At 39.3% G+C, this 20,189-nt stretch overlaps 1 protein-coding gene across 8 annotated transcripts in view; it reads left to right on the forward strand.

The window, feature by feature from the left end:
- The window catches only part of COL25A1 (collagen type XXV alpha 1 chain), a 498,892-nt gene that overhangs the window by 461,803 nt on the left and 16,900 nt on the right, over window positions 1-20,189 (forward strand). For 6 of the 8 annotated variants that reach the window (XM_036025482.1, XM_036025500.1, XM_036025468.1 and 3 more), the window contains 9 exons: window positions 1,789-1,833; window positions 3,991-4,071; window positions 4,939-5,001; window positions 5,639-5,689; window positions 7,756-7,782; window positions 11,049-11,129; window positions 13,593-13,628; window positions 15,232-15,285; window positions 19,769-19,822. In XM_036025482.1, coding sequence (XP_035881375.1) covers window positions 1,789-1,833; window positions 3,991-4,071; window positions 4,939-5,001; window positions 5,639-5,689; window positions 7,756-7,782; window positions 11,049-11,129; window positions 13,593-13,628; window positions 15,232-15,285; window positions 19,769-19,822 — 492 coding nt within the window. The remainder of the gene's footprint in view (window positions 1-1,788; window positions 1,834-3,990; window positions 4,072-4,938; window positions 5,002-5,638; window positions 5,690-7,755; window positions 7,783-11,048; window positions 11,130-13,592; window positions 13,629-15,231; window positions 15,286-19,768; window positions 19,823-20,189) is intronic. The other 2 variants (XM_036025501.1, XM_036025508.1) reach the window with 1 other exon arrangement.

The following is a 20,189-nucleotide window of genomic DNA, read 5'->3' on the forward strand; positions in this document are numbered from 1 at the left end:
TTGAGCTGAAACTGAAAGACAGGGAAATTGGCCAAATGAACGTCTACACAAATGGGATGGGGGGCGGCACCAAGTCATACTCTCTTACCCAGCCATCCTTCCCAATGTGCGGTCCCTCTGCCCCACCCCTCATACCTCACAGGGACCTGATCATTGAAAACTTGGGTCAGTGGATGGGGGCCTTTATGTGTTCCATGAGCTCTCCTGGAGGAGGCTGGGATAACTGGGGTGAGATGTGCCTGTGACCACAACTCCACGATGCAGCCTGAGCCAAATGTAAACCCCGTTCCAAATCAGGACTGACTCACAGCCTCAGAATGAACAGGGACCTTTCCAATCAGCATTGCTCCTTCCTTAATCAAATAAGGATTGCGTGAATTCTTACACATGAAATAACTCTTCACAAGTTACAGTTGATGGATGAAGGATAAGTGAATAACTCACAAATTAGGTTTTTCTTTGAAACAGTCGTGGGTCACATTTTGAAGGTAAAAGTTTAGCAAAGCAGTCATTATTGGGCCCCAAGCACTGACAGGTATTCAGACGGAATAAAACTAGGGCTTAGCCAGTTGCATCCAACCTCAGCGGACTTATTTGTGGCAAAATAAACTTAGCTGCTACCACAAAGAGCAGGAAATCTGGAAAAGAAAAACCCTTTCTTTTCTGTTTCTTTTTTTTTTTCATTTCTTTGTCATGCCTTCTAAAACATTGGAAAGCTCAGATTTCATGCTGCAGCCAATAGCTGTTAAGAGTTTTTACCAGGAAAAAGAGCTCTAGCCTTTTCAATGTTGTGGTTTATAACATCACCAAACAAACCTTTCTAGAAAAGTACACCCTTGAGTCAGCTCCCTTGGAATTCTGTCTGTGAGGTGGGCCACTCGGCCCTTGAAGGAGCTGTTTTTACAAAGTGTCTATACTGTGGAAACAAAGGATACTGATAATGGTGTCCAAATACATGATTCACTGATATAAAACAATATCTTGCCTTTCAAAGAAGTTGTTTCATATCTTTCTAGCTGAAAGGTGACCGACACTTGTTGTTTGAAAAAAATCTCTAGCACATTGTTTAAATTTGTTTTTAATGGAACATCTTCAGTTAACAAAAAATAAATCTATATATTTTGAGTTTGTGAAGAGTTTTAATAAATCACAATATAAATAGGAAATTTGGTGCATTCTTAGCATAGTATAAGAAATTGAATCGATCCAAAAGTAATTTTGTGTGGATTAAGATATTATTTGATTTGTTGTAGCCCTCAGTGGGGCTACTCTGAAAGTACCATTCACAGTCATTATAAGTTTGTGTCTATAGCTCAAACAGTGCTAGCTAAAATATTGTGAATTTAAGGGACTTTGCATTTTATTCTTTCTTAAGATAACTGTCATATTTTAGCTTTTTTTCTCAAGTTGAAAAATAAGAGAAATCATACAGATTTTTTAAGGAGAAAAAATGAACGGAGGCATACAGGTTGACAGAGCACATGGTCAGCCATCCAATGATTTTTTTCATTCAGTTGCCTTTCACCATTTTTTCAGCTTGCATCTCACCTGAGGAAAAAAAATTTAAAGACTTAGATCTTAATGACATATAAGTATTGTTATACATAATACTCAAGAAAATGCTCTTTTACTTAGTTTAGAATGTATTATGATATAATAGTGTATTCCTCGGTCGTGATGCATTTGCTGAAAGCCAAACTGTACTGTTTCCAACTAGAAACATTTTTGTATAGTTTAATATGCCACCAATGATAAACGGAAGGAAGTCATCAATTTTTATCTTAACAGGGAGAGACAGGATCTCCAGGAATCCCAGGAGTTGATGGAGAGCAGGTAATTTTAAAGATACATACTGTCATTTAAAGCATTGTTATTGGTTACTACTTCTATTATATGTTTGAAGCCAAGAAAGGCATGTGTGTTGATATATGATAGCCTTTTTTTTTTTTAACCATCTTTTCTGGAGACTATATTAACTCTAAAAAGCAATTGGTTTTAAATTAGACAGTTTTATTCCCAGAAACATACAAGCTATATGATGCTTTAGTTTTGTCTTTAAACTTTTTATCAGTCTACCTGTGATACTTTTGTGAATTTTTAATAGACTTGTACAATTATTATGTATTTAGTAAAAATAGCCTACTTTGTGTCAGTGAATATAAATGATTCAAGATGAAAATCAGTAGCATAGTTTCCACAAAATTAGATATATGTATTTTCTTTTCCCAAGTAATGATCACACTTAATTTTCTAGACCGTTGGAAAAGATGGAAACAAGTAGGGTCGCTGTAGCTTTGCAAGGATGGCAGTTTCTCTGAGGGTTTCCGCCAACACAGAGGTTGGCAAAGTTTCTCTATAAAGGACTGGGGAGTAAATGTTTCAGGCTTTGCAGGCCACATACAGTTTCTGTTGCATATCCTTTTTTTTAAAACACCTTTTAAAATTGTTTAAAACATTCAGCCTGTACAAAAACAAGCACTGGGCTGGATTTGGCCCATAAGCCAAAAAGAACCTGGCCAGGAGATTGTAGAGAGTATTCAAATTTCAGACTTAAATCACAGGGTTAGTTTCAGGCTTTTTGCTCTTTTCTCAGCTTCCATAATTTACCAAAGAAATGGCTAAAATCAAGTACATCAGAAGAAGTCAAGGGGATTTTGGGACAGTGAATACACTCCTCAGGTGATAATATTAAATACATAAGTTAAGTTTAAGAGAAGACTTGTTATAATATCAGAGTTACATGTTGAAAGTACATGATGTCTCAGTAAATAAGTGTGGTAGTTAAAAAGAGAGAGATCACGAGAGAATTTTAAAATCTGGCTGTATGTATTTCCTTTGCCACTATTGCTCATTACAAATAACTTGACATACATAAAAACATACTTCATGATCTCTACATGTAAAATAGCTGGAGTTTTTCCTATAGGCTTTACAAGGTTTTCCTCTGCTACTCTGTCCAGAGGGCTAGCTATTCTGCTAATATCACTAGAATCCTAAAAACAGCCAGGGTCTGATTAGCCAGTAACATTTACTTAGTCATTCAGGCACCTACCCACTCACCTAATGGGTAATTCTGAAATAGGTGCTATAAAATAGGTATAAGTAACAAGGAAAGAAACATTTCTGTCCATTTCTGGTCTTAGTATAGAAAAGATGAGCAGGTTGTGTAGCCTCAGAGCCTCTTACTGTAACGGTTATGATTATCTCTGCTGAAGGATGGGCCATCTGGTCATATTGCACTGAGGAATGCAGTTTTGAGGAATGAGGAAATTATACATTTTTCCTCAATGAAAATGCTTAACATAAATTAATTTCAGTATTAGTATCACTAATTCAGAGTTGTTAGCATTCAGAATATCCATCTATCAATTTTCTTGTAATAAAAGGAGAATAAAAACAACATCCTGGATCACCTCACAGAGATGTGATGAGAACAAAATAGGAACACTGTGGAAAAGTTGAAGTATTTCTGAACATTATTGAGCATCAGTGTGCAGTGAATGACTGGGCCATTTTGAAAAAGGATGGTGGTTGGAACTTCTCCCTGCATTTAAAGGGGCCACAGGGCATCTAGTGGGAGATGGGAGAAATTTGTTTGGACCTTTGTTGTTAAAACACTAGCTTCTGGTTCAAATGTGTATTACACTGTTGAGAATTAAATCTATGCAATCGTTTTCAGGACTGGTGATACAGAATTAGCTGCCAGGTAAAGATATGGAACCAGGGGAAATGATGTCAACACCTAAGTCCATGTTTTTCATACTTACATGGCCTGAACGATAGACTGTAATCCCTTCTATTACGCAGGGAACCCGTGTTGATTGAATGCAGAAGGCCACTGCTAGAAATACCTCTATCTAAAAATGAAAATCAGAATCACCCCCACATAAGGACCCACCTAATGACAAAACCGATCGGAATTCTGTTTTTTCTAGGAGATAACTATTAAGGGTCAGTATGATTCTTACGTGCAAACCGTATCATTTGTAGGGACTCAAGGGCTCGAAGGGCGACGTGGGCGACCCGGGTGCGCCAGGTGAAAAAGGAGGAATCGGACTTCCTGGACTACCGGTATGTTTGTGTTCATGTCAAGGTAAATATAATCAGGAAAGAATTGCATTATTAGCCATGGTCTCCTCTAATAGTTCATATAATGTTACTATTTTTAAATATTTGAGGTACTGTTGTTTAATTCCTGCAACTGGGGCTCTACAACAAATTTTAAAGCATCTAAATAAATGAAATATAAAATAAATCTTTATGTTTCCTGAATTATTTTCACTAGAAGATGGTAAAATAAATGAAGTTCATCACTTTAATTTAATATACATAAGACAATGATAACTTCATTTTTAAATAAACCATAATTTAAAAGTAAACTAATCAAAAATGTAAAACAATTAAAAAAACAAATTAGTCTGGAAATTGTTCTCTTTATGTGTATGATACTATGGGATGGTGTTTTTATGGTTTTCCCTATGATTTTTACAGAGAAATGGGAGGGGAAATAGTAGGAAAATGTAGGGAAAAATGCAGAAAACTTTACTGCCCTCAATTTTTAAAACAGGGAAGTTGTATAAATAAACGTTAATGATAACAGAGTTAAAAGACTGACCTTTCCCTTTCAAAGTGAGCACCACCATAAAAAATAAAACATTTAATTTGATATATTCAGCAATGTATAAGTTTAACCCATCGAGCCTAACTTAGTTTATATTTCGTTTACTTTCTATTTTATTTCACATATCACCCACAGTCTAGGGGTTTGGGGAAGCTTGCTGTTTCAGGCTAAATGCAGGGGAATAAATCCTTCTTTTACATATCATGTGTACAGTGTAAAAATTTCAAGAGGATGATGGATTTTGGGAGAAAATTCAGCTGTTCCTTACACTTTGGAAATAACTTGACCAGCTCAACTCTCTTACTGATTATTTGTAGGGTGCCAATGGAATGAAAGGAGAGAAAGGAGACTCCGGATTGCCAGGTCCTCAGGGCCCCTCCGTAAGTCCGTGAGGCCGAACTTCCATGGCTCCTGTAAAACTCTGCAACTGGCCTATTATTCATTTATTTCACTCTATGCCAGATGGCTTATCTACAGTGGAAAGACCATGAACCTCTTGGTTTGTCAAACTGTGGAATAAATACCTGTCAGCCTTGTATACAATAAGAGACAAAATGTTTCAGAGGTCTCAGTTAGAAGCAATTTTTCAGAGGACTGCCTAATCCTGGGGAAGAAAAATCAATGGTTTTCCCACGACACTTGTGGGTAGAGCTTTGTGAATACAGAACATGCGTTCTTTTCTTTTTCTCCAGAGCCCTGTTGTTGCTTAGTGAAATATTGGAGAATTTAATAGTGGTTGTGGCATTACAGCATTTCTTGGTAATCAGTTGCTTCCTTTTCTTTTAATGTACTTTTGATTTATTCTGGCTTTTGTAAAACAACTGTATTTTTTTTAAGTTTTTGTTGTTCCCATAAAGGAATTTCTCTGCCTAGAGAATCAAACACATCATTTCTTCCCAGTATCCTTCTTGCTCCGCAACTATTAATGGTCTTAACAGAAACCCAGCAAAAGATTCAAGCCAAACTGCCTTATCTAAATGAAGTAACCAAACCCATGTTTATTGTTTGAATACACAGATCATAGGCCCACCAGGCCCTCCAGGTCCCCACGGCCCACCCGGCCCCATGGTAAGTCTCCCTTCTCTCCAGAACGCAATCACTTATTTATGAGCATGCTACCAGAGAAAACATGAGTGCATTCCTCAGAACAGCCTGTTTGTATTTCGTACTACTCTCTGTGGAGTGGATGGGAAATACGAGGTGCTCTGAGATATACTGACTTTACGGTGTTGTCTTTCACTCCCCCGAACATGTCTGTTGGGGAGAGATAGAGCAGCTTTTGTGATAGGGAAGTTGGAGACAGACAGATCTGGCAAGCTGTACCCTGACCTGACAGGGTGAACATCGGAAAATCATTCTAAACACTGCTCTAGGCCATTAGCAGCAAAACAAAATTAATAATTGTAGCCATTAATGAATGTCTCCAACCAACTTTGAAGACTAACATCCTTTAATGAAATGTCCAGTAAGAATACTTATAAAATAATATGATAAAAATTGAAGCTCACTTCCACAGATGACATACGTTGCTGGGTCTTTTCCTTTGTACTTTTGTGGTACCTTGATAGACACAGTATGTACTGCAGGTGTCCCTCGGCCACCAATGTAGACAATGACCGTGTCCTTGTAGAACTTACGTCCAGCAAGGGAGGCAGCCATGAAACCAGTGTAATTCTCCAAATGTCTAATGACCATTGTGTAAAGACTAGAAGTGGGAGGCAGAGAGCTTCCAGTGCTTTTGACTGGGGCAGGATGGAAACAAGTCCAGCCGCCTCTGAGGTCCCATTCTTGTCTACAGTGCTTCAGTAAACCATGTCTTCAATCCTACTGATTAAATGAGCGGTGGGCCTCACCTTCCCCTACTGTGCCCTAAGGAAGACCATCATCAGAATGCTCCGAGCCCCAGAGCGGAGCCCCAAACCCTGCCATCGGTTTCTTACTGTTGTTACTATTTCACCCACAGATCAATTATAGTTAACCTTATTTTCTTAACAGCTAAAGAATTTATTAAGAATTAAACAAATGGCATAGTTTTGGATTTTTTATACTCCCTCCATTTTAAGTGAAAAGATTCAATTTAAAAACACTGTATCCTGTTCATATCATAAAGTTAATTCACTTAAAAGAATTTTAAATCATGACTGAAATGAGATAAGAATACTTAATAAATATCAGACATTTCCTAAAAATGTTTATCTACAACTTATCTAAATAGAAAGTATTATTCCAATGTGGACATATGTAACAAATTTCTAGATATTTGCTAGTTAAAAATTTTTCTTACTCTTGTATGATTTCACTGATGGGTATTTAAATACTCCTCTCTCCAATATTTATTTAAATTACTTGAAAATTTTAAAGCAATTCACAGTAAATTTTAGTTAATTTAGGTTGGCTAATCAGTCTCTACATTTAGATTTTCCATAAAATTCAGGGGGGAAAGCTCTGATTCATGCATGCATTATGACTTCCTTCCACTGGTAAACATTTGCTACAACAACCTTGAAGAACTCATCTTCGTAAAAATAAATACGCTCTAAATAATAATGCTTACCACTACTGCATTAGAATCCTCTTCTCAGTGTGAAATGAGTGAGGGGGTGGGGTTCTGGGCTTGACTGCCATCTCCGCATTTTGTTCTACCTCCGCATCCTCAGCGCCTGGGTCTAGAACAGTCAGTAATGGAAAAGTTCCCCTCTTCAGTGGTGTTTAAAGTCTGGGGCTTTTCTTTGGCAAATTTCTGTCTTGTAAGTCCTATCAGTATTCCATATTCATAACGTATCTCACATTTTCCACCTAGATTTTTTAATGGGGATTTGAGAAATAGGAGCAATGTGGATTTAAGTACAATACTTTTTTTTTCTATTTTTTCCTTTCATATAGCCCCTTCAGACTCCTCCCTCCCTCTCACAGATATTTATCAGAAAGCATTGCTGTTAATAAACTCCCTATGACAGAGCAATCCAGAAACTGGAATGAACTTCTACTAGGTGTCAGCATCCACTGGCCTGCCTCTAACTACAGCTCAAACAAAAGGATTCTGGTTTTACAGCTCTTTTGTTACTTTGTGTAATCACTTCTGCTGGAAAACAGTGAATCGGTTCTTAATTAAAAGCTGTGTTTTTCATTTTCAGGGACCCCACGGACTTCCTGGACCAAAGGTAATCCAACAAATCCCTTGGTTGCTGGATTTCTGTTTCCTTGTTAATCATGGAGCAGCATGACGGAAGCATGTCTGTCCTGTCTTATTTACCTGTCAAGAATGTTGATGATCTTTAAGCCTTTAAGTATCCAGATGTTTAGCTCTCACAACACAGAATGACTTAGAACAAATTTAAGCGATATCACCTGGAGAGGAATTATTCCTCATTTTGCCTTTTTTTCCTTTTCACTGCGTGAATTTCTTAAATCACTAATCATAATACACTCAAAACTAACCATTTAGAAGTAAATCTGATGAGATTCTCAGACCAGTCTGGATGCTTTCTTATGATAGTGTGTTTAGTTATACATTTAGATGTTACTGATACTTCTTGCTTATCATATAGTAGCAGTACCTCATCAAAATGCTTTGGCTGTCCAGCACCCTAATTCTGTACCCTCCTGGAGGTTACTGGCCTAGAAGGGAGCAAGGAGGATCAGTTGCGCTATACTGAGGAGATCACATCTCATGCTTTGAGACATACACATACACTCTGAATTAACAAGAGAGCAATGGAGAGTAGCCCCTCCTCTTTAGCATTAGCGCAGCTTGTATTGTGAAGGTGGTCTCACCTGTTCTCTGCCTTCATGTGAACCAAGAGGACATCTTGGAGGATTAAAGTGAGCCCTGGAAGACAGTCTCCTTCTTCCAGGGAACATGTGTGATGATATCTCATCTCAGTTTTGTCCCTCACAGGCTGTGTCACCTTGGGCAGGTTATGTACCCTGTCTGATCCTTTTTACTCAACTAGGTAACTTACCACATAGGGTTGTGATAACTTAGCAGCAAAATATCTGGTGCAGTTGTTGATAAGCACCCGATAAATGTCAGTTGTTTGTTTTCTTGTGATTTGATGCTTTGTTCCAAACAGAAAAATTTAGCTAGTCCACAAGGCTATTTGAGAGAAGGTTCAAGCACTCTTGAAAGCTCCTCAGTAGTGAGTTGGTACATTTCAATGGTGAGGGGTGAGAGTACATACATGCAGTGTTGGTCCTAGGCATCAGAAGGGCAGCCCACCCTCTCCTCTGGAGGCTCCCTCGGGCTCACTCAGCTCTAGGGACGCAGAGTTATGGGTCTGACTCCAGAAATCCAAGTTTTCCCTTGGTCAGGCAGGTGACTCACTCAAGTGTGGGAGGAGTCCATGCCTCTTTATTCGTTGTAGAATACCTCACCTTCTGGTAAGGCCAGTGAGTAACAGTGTCTCAGAATCATGGGTTACACTTTGGGGTAAGAGCATTTTTCTGTGGACCAGAAGAAAGAGCCTATCTACCTGCCGGCTTTGTGGTCTCAGTAGCCATCTAACCCCTCTGGGCCTCTTTTCCCACTCTTGGCTTCTCCTTGGATGTTAAGGCACCCCAAAGAGCAGCCCAGTCATAAAAACTCAGGCTAAAGCCATCAAGACCATGTTTTTAATTCCATGAATGATTCAGTATCCCATTACCATTAAATTAATAAATTCCCAAGATTTTTTTGATATCTAAAATGCAATGATTTTTTTTTGTCTGCACTTAACTTTAATTGTACTTAAATCATAGACATCAGAGAATTTTTATAAAGTTGCAAAGACCCCATAGGCTATCTATGCTGGTTCCTTGATTGTACAGATGATGAACTGTAGGCCCAGGAAATTTAGGTTATTTATCCTAAATTATACTGCTAATTAAATGACAGATCTGGGACAGGAATTTAGGTCCCGCATTGAAATTTGGTCTTTTTCCCACTGAATTAGATTGTTTATACATTCAGCTTCTCAATTAATGACTATTCTTATCAATGCATGATTCCTCACCAAAGAATTTCACAGCCTTCCAAGGCTTTCCTGCCTATCCATCATCTCAAGACCACTTGCTGAGAGACCACACACGTACAGAAGCCTTGCATCTCAAGTTTAGACCAGTTAACTGAAGCTGACTATTGAGCCTTGGCCTTAACCTCACATTAACTCTAGCTCTGTGACATCCCCAGAATCGAGCTTTACCAACCCGAGCACTTCTGGATTTCCCACAGCGGCAAGCACTGTGACCATCCTATCTTTAGAACCCAAAATTCAACTAGGTTGTGCCCACATGTGCCCACTACTTTGTGACCCCTCTAGAAGTTCAAATGTATACCATGGTTCTAAGGACCAGCTATTTCCCAAATTTCCTGATCAGAAGAATCACCAGGAAGCTTATTGAAAATCCACATTTCCTGTGCTACTAGGGTCCAGGTAGGGCCTCGGACTCCATGTTTACCCAGCACCCCACAGATTCCATCATCAGACAGATGGGGAAATACCAGCCTCCCGCCAGGTAGACCCAATCTCTCCCTACTCCCACCTGACCCAGAAAGACTCTATAGGGCTTTGAGACCGAAGTCATCTTTCTTTCAAGCCTCTCAACATTTTCTTGATAAATTTAATGTCTGTGCTTAAAAGTTGAAATGTGAAGCAATCAGAACTCTAGTTCTCACATGCTGCTGCTGATAGAAAATAGGTGCACTGTATTTTTAGATTTTTTTTAAAGAAAAGAGTCAACAAAATTTATCACTTCCCCTGGCTTTCGTCCTGTCACCCTAAGCTGAATGCAAACTTTTATTCTAACATTGGGCAGACGAAATCACTACATGTAAGTTCTGTGATCTTCCTATTCTCTTCTGGGATTGGCTATTTGCTGTCTCCTCTATTGATTAATCCATGTAGGGACCTGACTTGGCAATGTCGGTGAATGAGGACTCACTAATGGCATTACTTCAAACATCAGCAGCTATATTTTTAGCTCATTCCCCTGGGCAAAATGCTTAAAGGCTTAAAATGTCTGTATATAACACTGTCCTGCATATTCCAGTTTTCCATTGCAGCAGAGTAGGTTTTTTATTGCTGAATCTCCTTCAGCATCCTCCCCTGTGATTGTCTTTGATTTGCTTGGTCAGAACAATCTGTCGTAGCCCCCATTTCCTTAGTACACAACTGAAAAATTCAGGACCTCGGTTATAAGTATATATATTTTGATAGTAAAAAGCACACTTACTAGGCAGTTTGGTTTCCTAGAATATTATTTGTCAATTTCAGCTTGTTAACTTTTTAGTGTTTTAAAAATTAACACTGAACTGATACAAGACAAGTCTAGCCTGACTCAGCTGTTTCCTAAAACTGGAATCTGCAACCATTTCAGAGACTGGCTCTCTTCTCTCACAGTTGAAACGCCCGTGATAGCAACCAAAATTGGCATTTGCTTTTGCATTTAGGGTGAACCAGGGTTAAATGGTGTTAAAGGATTGAAGGGTGAACCAGGTCAAAAGGGTGACAGAGGACCCCTTGGTCTTCCAGTAAGTAAAGACAATTTTCCATTTCAGTGCACATCTCAGACTTTCCTTCCTACCTTAAGTAACAACTCTGGTTTACTCAGCAACTACCTTATAGTTGAGATTTCTGTAACTGGAGAACGCCTTGAGCTAGTGCAGAGCTCAGCCCAGGTTTGCCTTCTGACGCCTGCTCCCTGTCAGAGGAAGACCCCATAGCACACAACGCCGTAAGTGTTCCGTCCTCCAGTTGCACACATGCCCGCCTTCCTCTGGGAAAGCTGGCAGTTCTTCTCGCATCAGTCTCCTCTTTAAAAATGCATTGTGCTGATAATTTCCCCAAGCATTTTCATAATTTAGTGCATTTTAAATTATTCTTCAATTCTCTTTTTCTCCTTCAATACGCAAAATGTAGTCCTTTGTTGGTGGCAGGTACGCAGTTGGCCCTTGTCGATGGCCTGAGGTCGGCACTGCGGCTCCTCACATTAATCAGTCACGCTTGTGGTCTGAATGTTGTGTGTTGTTTGTTTTGGAAATGCCCTCCTAATGAGATTATTGCGGCACTCGTGGGGAGGACAGAAAAGTGCCGGTCTTCTTTCCATGACAACTAAAAAGAGATTTTTTTTAAAAATGTGTATCGAATACGAGGTTTTCGTTTCAAGCTTTTACTACGATGTTTATTCAGTAAATGCTGGTAAAAGCCAATAAAAACATTATAGATCACATTATTAAAATATGACATAAAATTGATAGCAGGAAATAGTTTACACACATTTTACACATAAAAATTGATGACCGCTTATTTTATTAAGATACTGTATCTTGAGCATTCTAGTTGATAACCAGTGCCTTATATGAACCAGGCATGTGAAAGATGCTCAATAGATATTCATTTATGGAATGAGTGATAGAAGCCTTGTGTCAGAGCACAGGTCCAATCACACCAATTAGATCAACGGACATCAGGCATCAAAGCTCTATAACATATGTAAGTCATTAAATCACATTCCAGGTAAATATATTATCGTTGCAAAAATTTTTCCATCTCCTTACTGGTTTTTAAATGTTGTAATAGTGATGACTCTAAAAAAAAGTACCAAAAGGCAAAAGAAAATTTGGATTTCTATTTCATTTAAGCCCTTAATCTGATTTTTTAAAAGTTTGCCTTAATTTCAAATTTAGGGATGTAATAAGTTTCATACAACATTTAGCAGAGAACTCTACATGTGCTAGCATTAAACAAACAGCAACACACTGTTAAAAAAAATTTTAATCATTGCTAACTAAAGATGTATTTTGCAGTTATAGTCTTACTCAGAGTTATAAAGAAGGAATTATAAAATGGGATCGAAAATTACTCAAAATATATGTGGTGCAGCATCATTGGTAGAGTTTCCAGCTGGAATAGATGTTTTCCCTTCATTTTGTATTATTGAGTACATCTCAAGCACAAAGTGAGAAAATAGTTCTGCAACCTTGCCAAGAGAATTTATAGGGCAAGTGCATTATCTTTCCTAAATACTCCTTGATTACTAGATAATCGATGTTTTTAAATGACTATAAGTAAATATTTGAGTTTCAATATGCAACTCATTGTTACATTGAGTTTCAATGTAACTCAGTATTTGAGTTACAAGGAGTAATTGTGCTTATTCTTGAAATAAGCACGGACAATGTCATCTTTCAATCACGCTCTGGGCACAGCCTCGAGCCCGGGGCGCGGAGAAGCGTGCGTTACTGAGCACAGCATTGGTGTTTAAAGCGCTTCCCTTCACACTTCGATGCAATGTTTATTTGAAGTGAACTGAGGAACAGTTTTGTTTGAAGTAGTTATTTTTCATTTGGACTCATGAACTATTTCTGGCTTTTTTCCTGTTCCTAGAAGTCCCTCTAGTGGTGACTAATGTGAACACAGTTAAGGACAAACCAGAAAACATTGACCATTGTTCATGTAAAATCCAGACTCATTTGGCAGGTTCAAGTTCTGCATTTGTTATTCATAAATGCTATTTTAACAAGCAAAACTAGAGCTCTTTTCCTCTCCTCTGAAATGATAACCTTGATTGATTATTATAATGATCCCTTTCTTAGGAGATTGGCCATTATTTTTCATTCAGAACTTAAAAAAAATATTGTGAATAGTACAGTCTTTAGAAAATGAATTTCATATGTATGTCAGCAGCCTGTGACAGTTACTGATTACCTACTTTAAAGTCCACTCTATAAATCTCATTAACTTGATTTCTAAATAAGAATTTGTCAAATGGAATTGTCATTAAAATGCCATCATCTGTGGGGGTGTTTATTGTCCTGTGTTTTGTTTTTTTTTTTAACTAACAATTTGTAGCAATGTGATATTCATCCCAGAGCCCTGTGACTGGGTATTATGTTGTTTGAAGTTTTACACTTGTTCATTGGTACCTCATACTAATCTCTGTTCTTGTCATTCGTGTTACACCCACCAACCCTGCTACCAACCAAATCACACAGGGAGCATCTGGCTTAGACGGAAAGCCAGGAGCCCGGGTGAGTCAGTGCCTCGTCTTGCTCCAGCGCGTTCGTGGCTATGAATTCTGTGCTTCAGGACAGACCCTTTTCGCTCACGTGCTCTCATTAAAAGATGAGGGTGCAGGGTGCCTAGGACTGGGGTGAAACTCGAAGGTGGACAAGGATAGAGGCAGAAAAGGGAAGGTGAACAGGGCCTGGGCTGCAGCTCTGTTAGACGCACAGCCTTGCCTACAGAGCACGGAATTCAGGTTTGGACTGCTTGCTGGGGGACAAGAACGTCCACTCTAACTGGCATCACTGTCTTAGATCTGACAGATTTTTCCATAGCCAATGGACATTTCCTGTAATTCCATGAGAGAGGCCCTCTGAGGGGTTAAAATCATGTGAATTTATTTTAACTTGCTTTTCCTTTTATGTTTATGTTTATTTAGAAATGTAACCTCTTCATCGGAACTAACTTTCAGATCTTTGTTCATCAAAATGACTTGTCTGTCTTGTCATTTTGTCTCTTTTCTTTGGCTCTTAACAGCTCCATCTCTTAAATTTCAGCCACAGATACTCAGTATTTACAAGTCTTCTGAAGGTGAACACTGAGTTCAGATAGTAAAAGATCAGTTTAAGATGATGAGAATTCACCTACATTAGACTGAATATAAAACCCTGAATTATTCCATATCACAAGGCTCTATCAGAATAAACAAGAACAGAAGAGAAATAAAGAACAGTACAAAAACTTGTTCTGAATAGTTTCATTTGCAAATTCTGTAATAAATTCTTTGCCAATCTAAGTACAGTCTTCCAGAACATGAGCAAATATATTGAAGTCCTTGCTACAGTTTTAAGAATCAAAGAGAGACTTCAGCTCTTCCATTCTAAAACCCTTCTTCAGGCTTTCAGCTTCAGGCAGTCATTGTTTTTCCTGGACCTCGGTGTTCCTGTGTTCACTCAGATGTCCTCTCATCTGCCGCAGAAATCCTAATCCTAAGCAGGAGGCCAGAAGGCAATTATGCCGTTAAAGTATCAGCTGCCTGGTTTATGCCTCGTAAGCCTGGTGACTTCAGCCACCACAACAGAACCTGTGAGAATAATTCCTTCCCTCTAAGCCCCCCGCTGCTCCCAACAGAGCTGAAGAAAGTTTGGTTTGAACACTGTTCTCATTTGTTTAATTCTTGTCCACTTGTGTAACTGTTCAAGCCTCTTAAACAGCCGAATACAAGGCTTCAGAGCATCGGCGGCCAAAGAAGTGGGGGTGACGTTGGGGTGGAGAATGAATGAGAAACTAGAGGTGATAGGAAGGAAAAACTATTTTTTTTAAGATTATGGGGGCAAAGCGAAGAGGTTCCATTAGTCAGGGAGGAAATATATAATGAAGTATGATATACAGCTTTTTGTGTGTGCCCTTCATTGACATCTACAGTTATATAATTCATCCCTTTTTGCATGAGTTTCCTGAAAACTACTGGCCTGAAAGAATCGAGTACAAAGCTCTTGGCAAGATGAGTTGTCTTCCTGACATTCTCAGGCGCCATTCACTCAGGAAAGGTCCAGGATAAATGACAGCTGCCTTTCTGATAGCCCTTAGGATATGTCTCATATTATCTTATTTTTATCTTTCTTTTAGGGTACAGATGGCCCTATGGGACCCCATGGCCCCGCAGGTCCCAAAGGAGAGAGAGTAAGTTGCTCCTGAAGTTTCTAAGCTGTGACCTATGTGTTGCCTTTTCATTTTACTTGAACCAAACTGTTCATTTCCCAGGAGAAACAAAGAGCCATCTAATATTCAGTGAAAATAGATATCATCTTAAGTTCTATTCAGAGCCACCACACTGAGAGAACAGCAGAGTATCAGTGTGGAATATGGCGGCCTTATAGAAAACAATGCATACATTTACATAGCTAAATAAATAGCTCAGACCATTCTTTCTGAACCCATAAGGAAGATATTTTTATTTGGCCTTAATCCAGTAAATAGAAGTCAATAGGGCTAAAATGTCCAGGACTACATATTCTGGTTGATAATCTTTTATATAAAGCTACTGTATTCATTGAGAGTAAGGCATAACATTTTTTAAAGGAAAATTTTAAAGAAATTTTTTTAAAGAAAATGACAAAACCTAAGTATTCTCCTCCACACAGTTACACATGCTCCTGTTTGCAGAAAAAAAAAGGGGGGAAGAAGAAGAAAGAAAGAAAGAATAGCCTGTCTTTCTTTAGCCATACGGAAATAATTTCAGTGCATTATAAAACAAAAACCTTTCACTAACCTCTCTATTGCTAGGCCATGTTTCCATATCCTTGGGAAAAAAAAAAAAAGACAGAGCAGAAGATAAATATCCAATACAAAAAAATGTGCTGCCGCCTCAGCAGCTGGTCGTCTGTCTGGAACTTCTCTCCCTCTTTCTCTGTCTTCTCCTACTTTTTCTTTTCCTCACATTGCAAGACTTAGAAGTATTTGTGTGTCTGAGTGGAACTGTGTTACCAGTTTCCTCACCATCCCATGATGGGATGTAAAGAAAGTATCCTAATAGCGAGGGCTTCGAAATGTTGGAATAATTCATTGTTCAAGTTTCTGGTCTTTCAAAGTTAGATGGAGTTTCATCAATGTGTGATAATTTGCTTTAAAATAGAGGGCTCACTTAGTGATTTCTTTGGCATACTCCCGAAGTCCATGTTCTGTAAATTGAATTCACTCATTTGGTAAATATTTATCACATGTTACAATGTACAAAACTTCTAGTGGGAAAGAGAAACACTCTCCTCCCTTTTATGTAAAGTCTATTTTGCTCCAGTGAATTGAATAGCATTATAGTTAATTCTTCATCCTATAATCGTTTACTACTACACTATATATATATTTATTCAATGCTATAAAGGAAACATGTTTGCGCTGATCTAGAAGAGTTTACAACCTAACTGCACAGGAAAAAAAATTCTGCAAAAAACAAAACAAAACAGATACTGAGGCCAAAGTGAACACAAATAGGTACAGGTAGACCACACAGCAATGAGGAAGGCTGACTTCGTCTGAGAGTGCCTCTAGAAGGAGGTGAGTCTTAAAGGAATATATAATCTGATCTTTATTTGATCTTATTTCTAAGATCAAGCCAATGACTTATGAAGATCGTTGTAATTAAAAATATTTAAAAGCAAAGAGTCTCTAGTGCTGAACCATTCAAGCATTGTATCAAGAAATTCAGTACATGTACTAAAAATGGAGCAGCAAATCTCAAGTAATCTTTTGGCAGAATGCCCTGGGGCTCAAGAGGGTTTACCATTTGGTAAATCAGCTGCTACTTCCGATAGCTCTGCAGTGTCACAAGAGTATCAGGTCTCGGCCCTGGGGCAGAATTAACCAGGAGAGCAAATGAAATCTCTAAGAATTTTTGATGGCATAGTTTAAGTCAAATGGTGTGCAGTGTGAAGTGTTACACTTGTATTTACTCAGCACGTTAACTATCTCAGCTGGATCATGTATCAGTGCTCTCTAAGTGCCCCTCACCCCAAGTGCTGGACCGAGTGTGATTCTCAGTGGTAATTGATTGAGGCGCCACCTGGACTTTCTTGAAAAGTTTCCCATTTTAAAGCGGGAGGAATCAGGAAAGGGGGCCATTCTAGAATAATCCCTTGGTGTAGACATGCAAATTAAAGAGCCTGAATATAATTAGACCAGCTAAAGGAAACCAGGCACTTGATAGGCCATTTTATCCAGAAATGGTCACACACATGATGGACACCATTAGTGTTCAGTCTTCAAGCACCTGGTGGTTCTTGCCTCCAGTTGGTTTCCTCATCTAGCCTTGTAACTAACTGCCTAGGAACTGTGTAGAGGATGTTAAATTTGAGGTTCAAAAAGCTTTGGAATTATTTAATCCAGGAAAAGAAGTTGCACATTCCAATCCCCATGTCAATATTTCACTCCTGAAAGTTTTCAAGCTGGGGCCATTAGGATGCCTTTAGCTCTAAGTGACAGAACCGCAGCTCAAATGCCTTAAACGATAAAGACATTTATTGTCACGTGTAACAAAATGTTCAAAGGAGGGACTCTCAGCTTTGCTTCTGTGCTCTTTCCGCATGCTGCCTTTGTCTTCGGACCACTGGCAGGTTGGTGGCGGTGGCTGTAAACCCCGCTCCCGGAGGGCAGTGCAGAGAGCACCCAGAGCCCTCCTCCTCCTGGCCTCGAGCCAGGAGCCCTCCTCATGGCTCCCCAGCCAAGGGCTCCCACACCTTGTATCGGCTTCTGAAGTCCCCACTGGCAAAGGAAATGGGATGGTCATTGTTAGATTAAAGTCATTGTTTGGGGTGGGCATTTCTATCAGAGAAGTTCCACAGACAAATGTTTTAGTGACATTTGTCACTTAATTCAAATAAGCCATGGTATGTTCATTTTTAAAACAAAATAAAGCCAGTATACTCAATCAAAGCAGGGAATAGGTATACAAATATAATATGTGGAGGTTTTTTCAAATTAAATCTAGTCTAATCTGTCAAGTTTTTTAAACTAGATCTCCTCCAGGTTATCAGAACCCTCCTTCAAAACCCCCACCTCCCACCACTCCCACACACACATCCACGACCACCTTGTAAAGACCATAAAGAACACTGCCAGTTCAAGGCAAAATGAATTTATTTTGAATTAAGTGACCTTTGAGTTGCCAAGCCCATTTTAATCAAACATAAGACCTCTAAATTGTATAATAATAATGATGATGATAGCTACTATGTATGGGACATATTACTTGGCAACGATAAATTTCATATTTTATCATCACATTCGTCTTCAGAAAAATTCTTTTTACAGCCATTGAAGTTCAGGCACAGAAAAGTTAAGAAAGTTACCTAAGGCCATGCAGCCAGTGAGTGGCAGAACTGGAAATCAGATTTACGCATTGTCCCCAAAGCCTGGACTTTCCTGAAGACAATTGCTGCTCCTTCAGTAATGAACACAAAGTTTAAAAGCACTTATCATGTTTATTTTCAGTAGGCTCCCTATTCCTTATATGCTTCTAGGTGGCAGTGCCAACTAGATCCACCAATCCCTAAAGTTAGAGTAAAGAATGGTAGCGGAGACTTGAAATGTGGTCTGAAGGGAATCTGGAGCACAGGGAAACACAGCAACGTACTTGGACCTTCATGCACAGTTATTAGCTGAACTTGGCATTTTACCCATGAAAAAAAATTGCTAGCCTTTAAACTTCTTCAGGAGTGTTATAAAAGAAGGTAACATTTTCTGTCTGGCCACTCATGTAAACAGCACATGGCTCCTGAGGTGTTCATGCTAAATCCTGACAAACACATTAACGCTGGAGATGGTGGTGGAGGGGAACTCTGCTCAAAATGCAGAACACCTCTTTCTCTGTCATCACAGCTATATTTCATATTCATGGGACCACCTCCAGTTGTGTTTATTCTTTAGAAGCATTCAAGATTGACATTTAAGCCAAGGCATGCTACCCTACTTAACTAGGCACATGGAGAGACAGCCATGAAGGTTACCAGGTACTTAGTAGAAGACATAAAAGTTTTTAAACCCTCTTTTTCAGAAAAGAAGCTGAATAGGTGTATGGTTATATTAATGTGATTTGATTTATTAATTAACAGATATTTACTGATGTTCCAGACACTATTATAGGCCATGGGAGTGCCTCAGGGAACAAGCCAGAGGCCCTGGCCCCCAAGTGTGAATATCCCAGTGACGAGCTCGGTGAAGAATACTCATGTTATAACCTGTGTATGTCTCCCTGCCATGTGCCGTGTGAGCTCCAGAAGGCCTGGGTGGTCAGGGGAGGCCTTGCTGAGGAAGAGACGTTTGACAGAAAGAAAAAAAAGGACATTTTATTCTTACAGTTTTAAAAAGGTAGTAGCTGAAAGTAATTAATAACAAATAAATGTTTCACACTAGTGCCAAAATAACCCAAGTACAGCATGCTAGATATGCTGGTCCCTTTGCACAGCCAGCCCCTCTTGCCAAGGTGATTTAGTAAAATAGTCTAATGTAGATGATTTTTACTGTTTCATTGTCAGTGACTCTGAAAGAGCCTGAATCTTTGGAATTTTGATAGACTGACTCTTCAAATAGAGGCTTTGTACACAGGCCTTTAGGGTGCATGTGTGAATATTGGTGTTTGGGTATGATTTGAACTTTCTGCCTCTCATTTTAGGGTGAAAAAGGAGCTGTGGGGGAGCCGGGACCCAGAGGACCCTATGGTCTGCCTGTGAGTTCTCTGTCTTTGTGTGCTTCCCCTTCACTGCACAGATCGCCTGTCACTGGCACGGTTAACCCTCCTCCCCTCACAGAGCCAACTAATCACCTTACAGGGGCAACAGGAAGTCCCCTAATTCTCTACAACCCCGATGCCACCCTGCCCCCAGAGATGGGTCATATTCATATCGCATTCTCCCATTCACGTGCAGACGCACGCCCCTGCCCTTCACAAGACTGAGAAGATCGGAGCTTGTCCACGAGACCAACAGTTCTGACCCAAAGGCAGGAGGCCCACTGTCTGATGACACGTCCCTGGGCCATCCGAGTGCTCGCCCCTAACTGGCACTTCTTTGGGAGGTCACTTTACCAAAAGTGGC

This window comes from Phyllostomus discolor, chromosome 1, assembly GCF_004126475.2.
Source record: "Phyllostomus discolor isolate MPI-MPIP mPhyDis1 chromosome 1, mPhyDis1.pri.v3, whole genome shotgun sequence".
Classification (NCBI taxonomy): Eukaryota; Metazoa; Chordata; class Mammalia; order Chiroptera; family Phyllostomidae; genus Phyllostomus; species Phyllostomus discolor.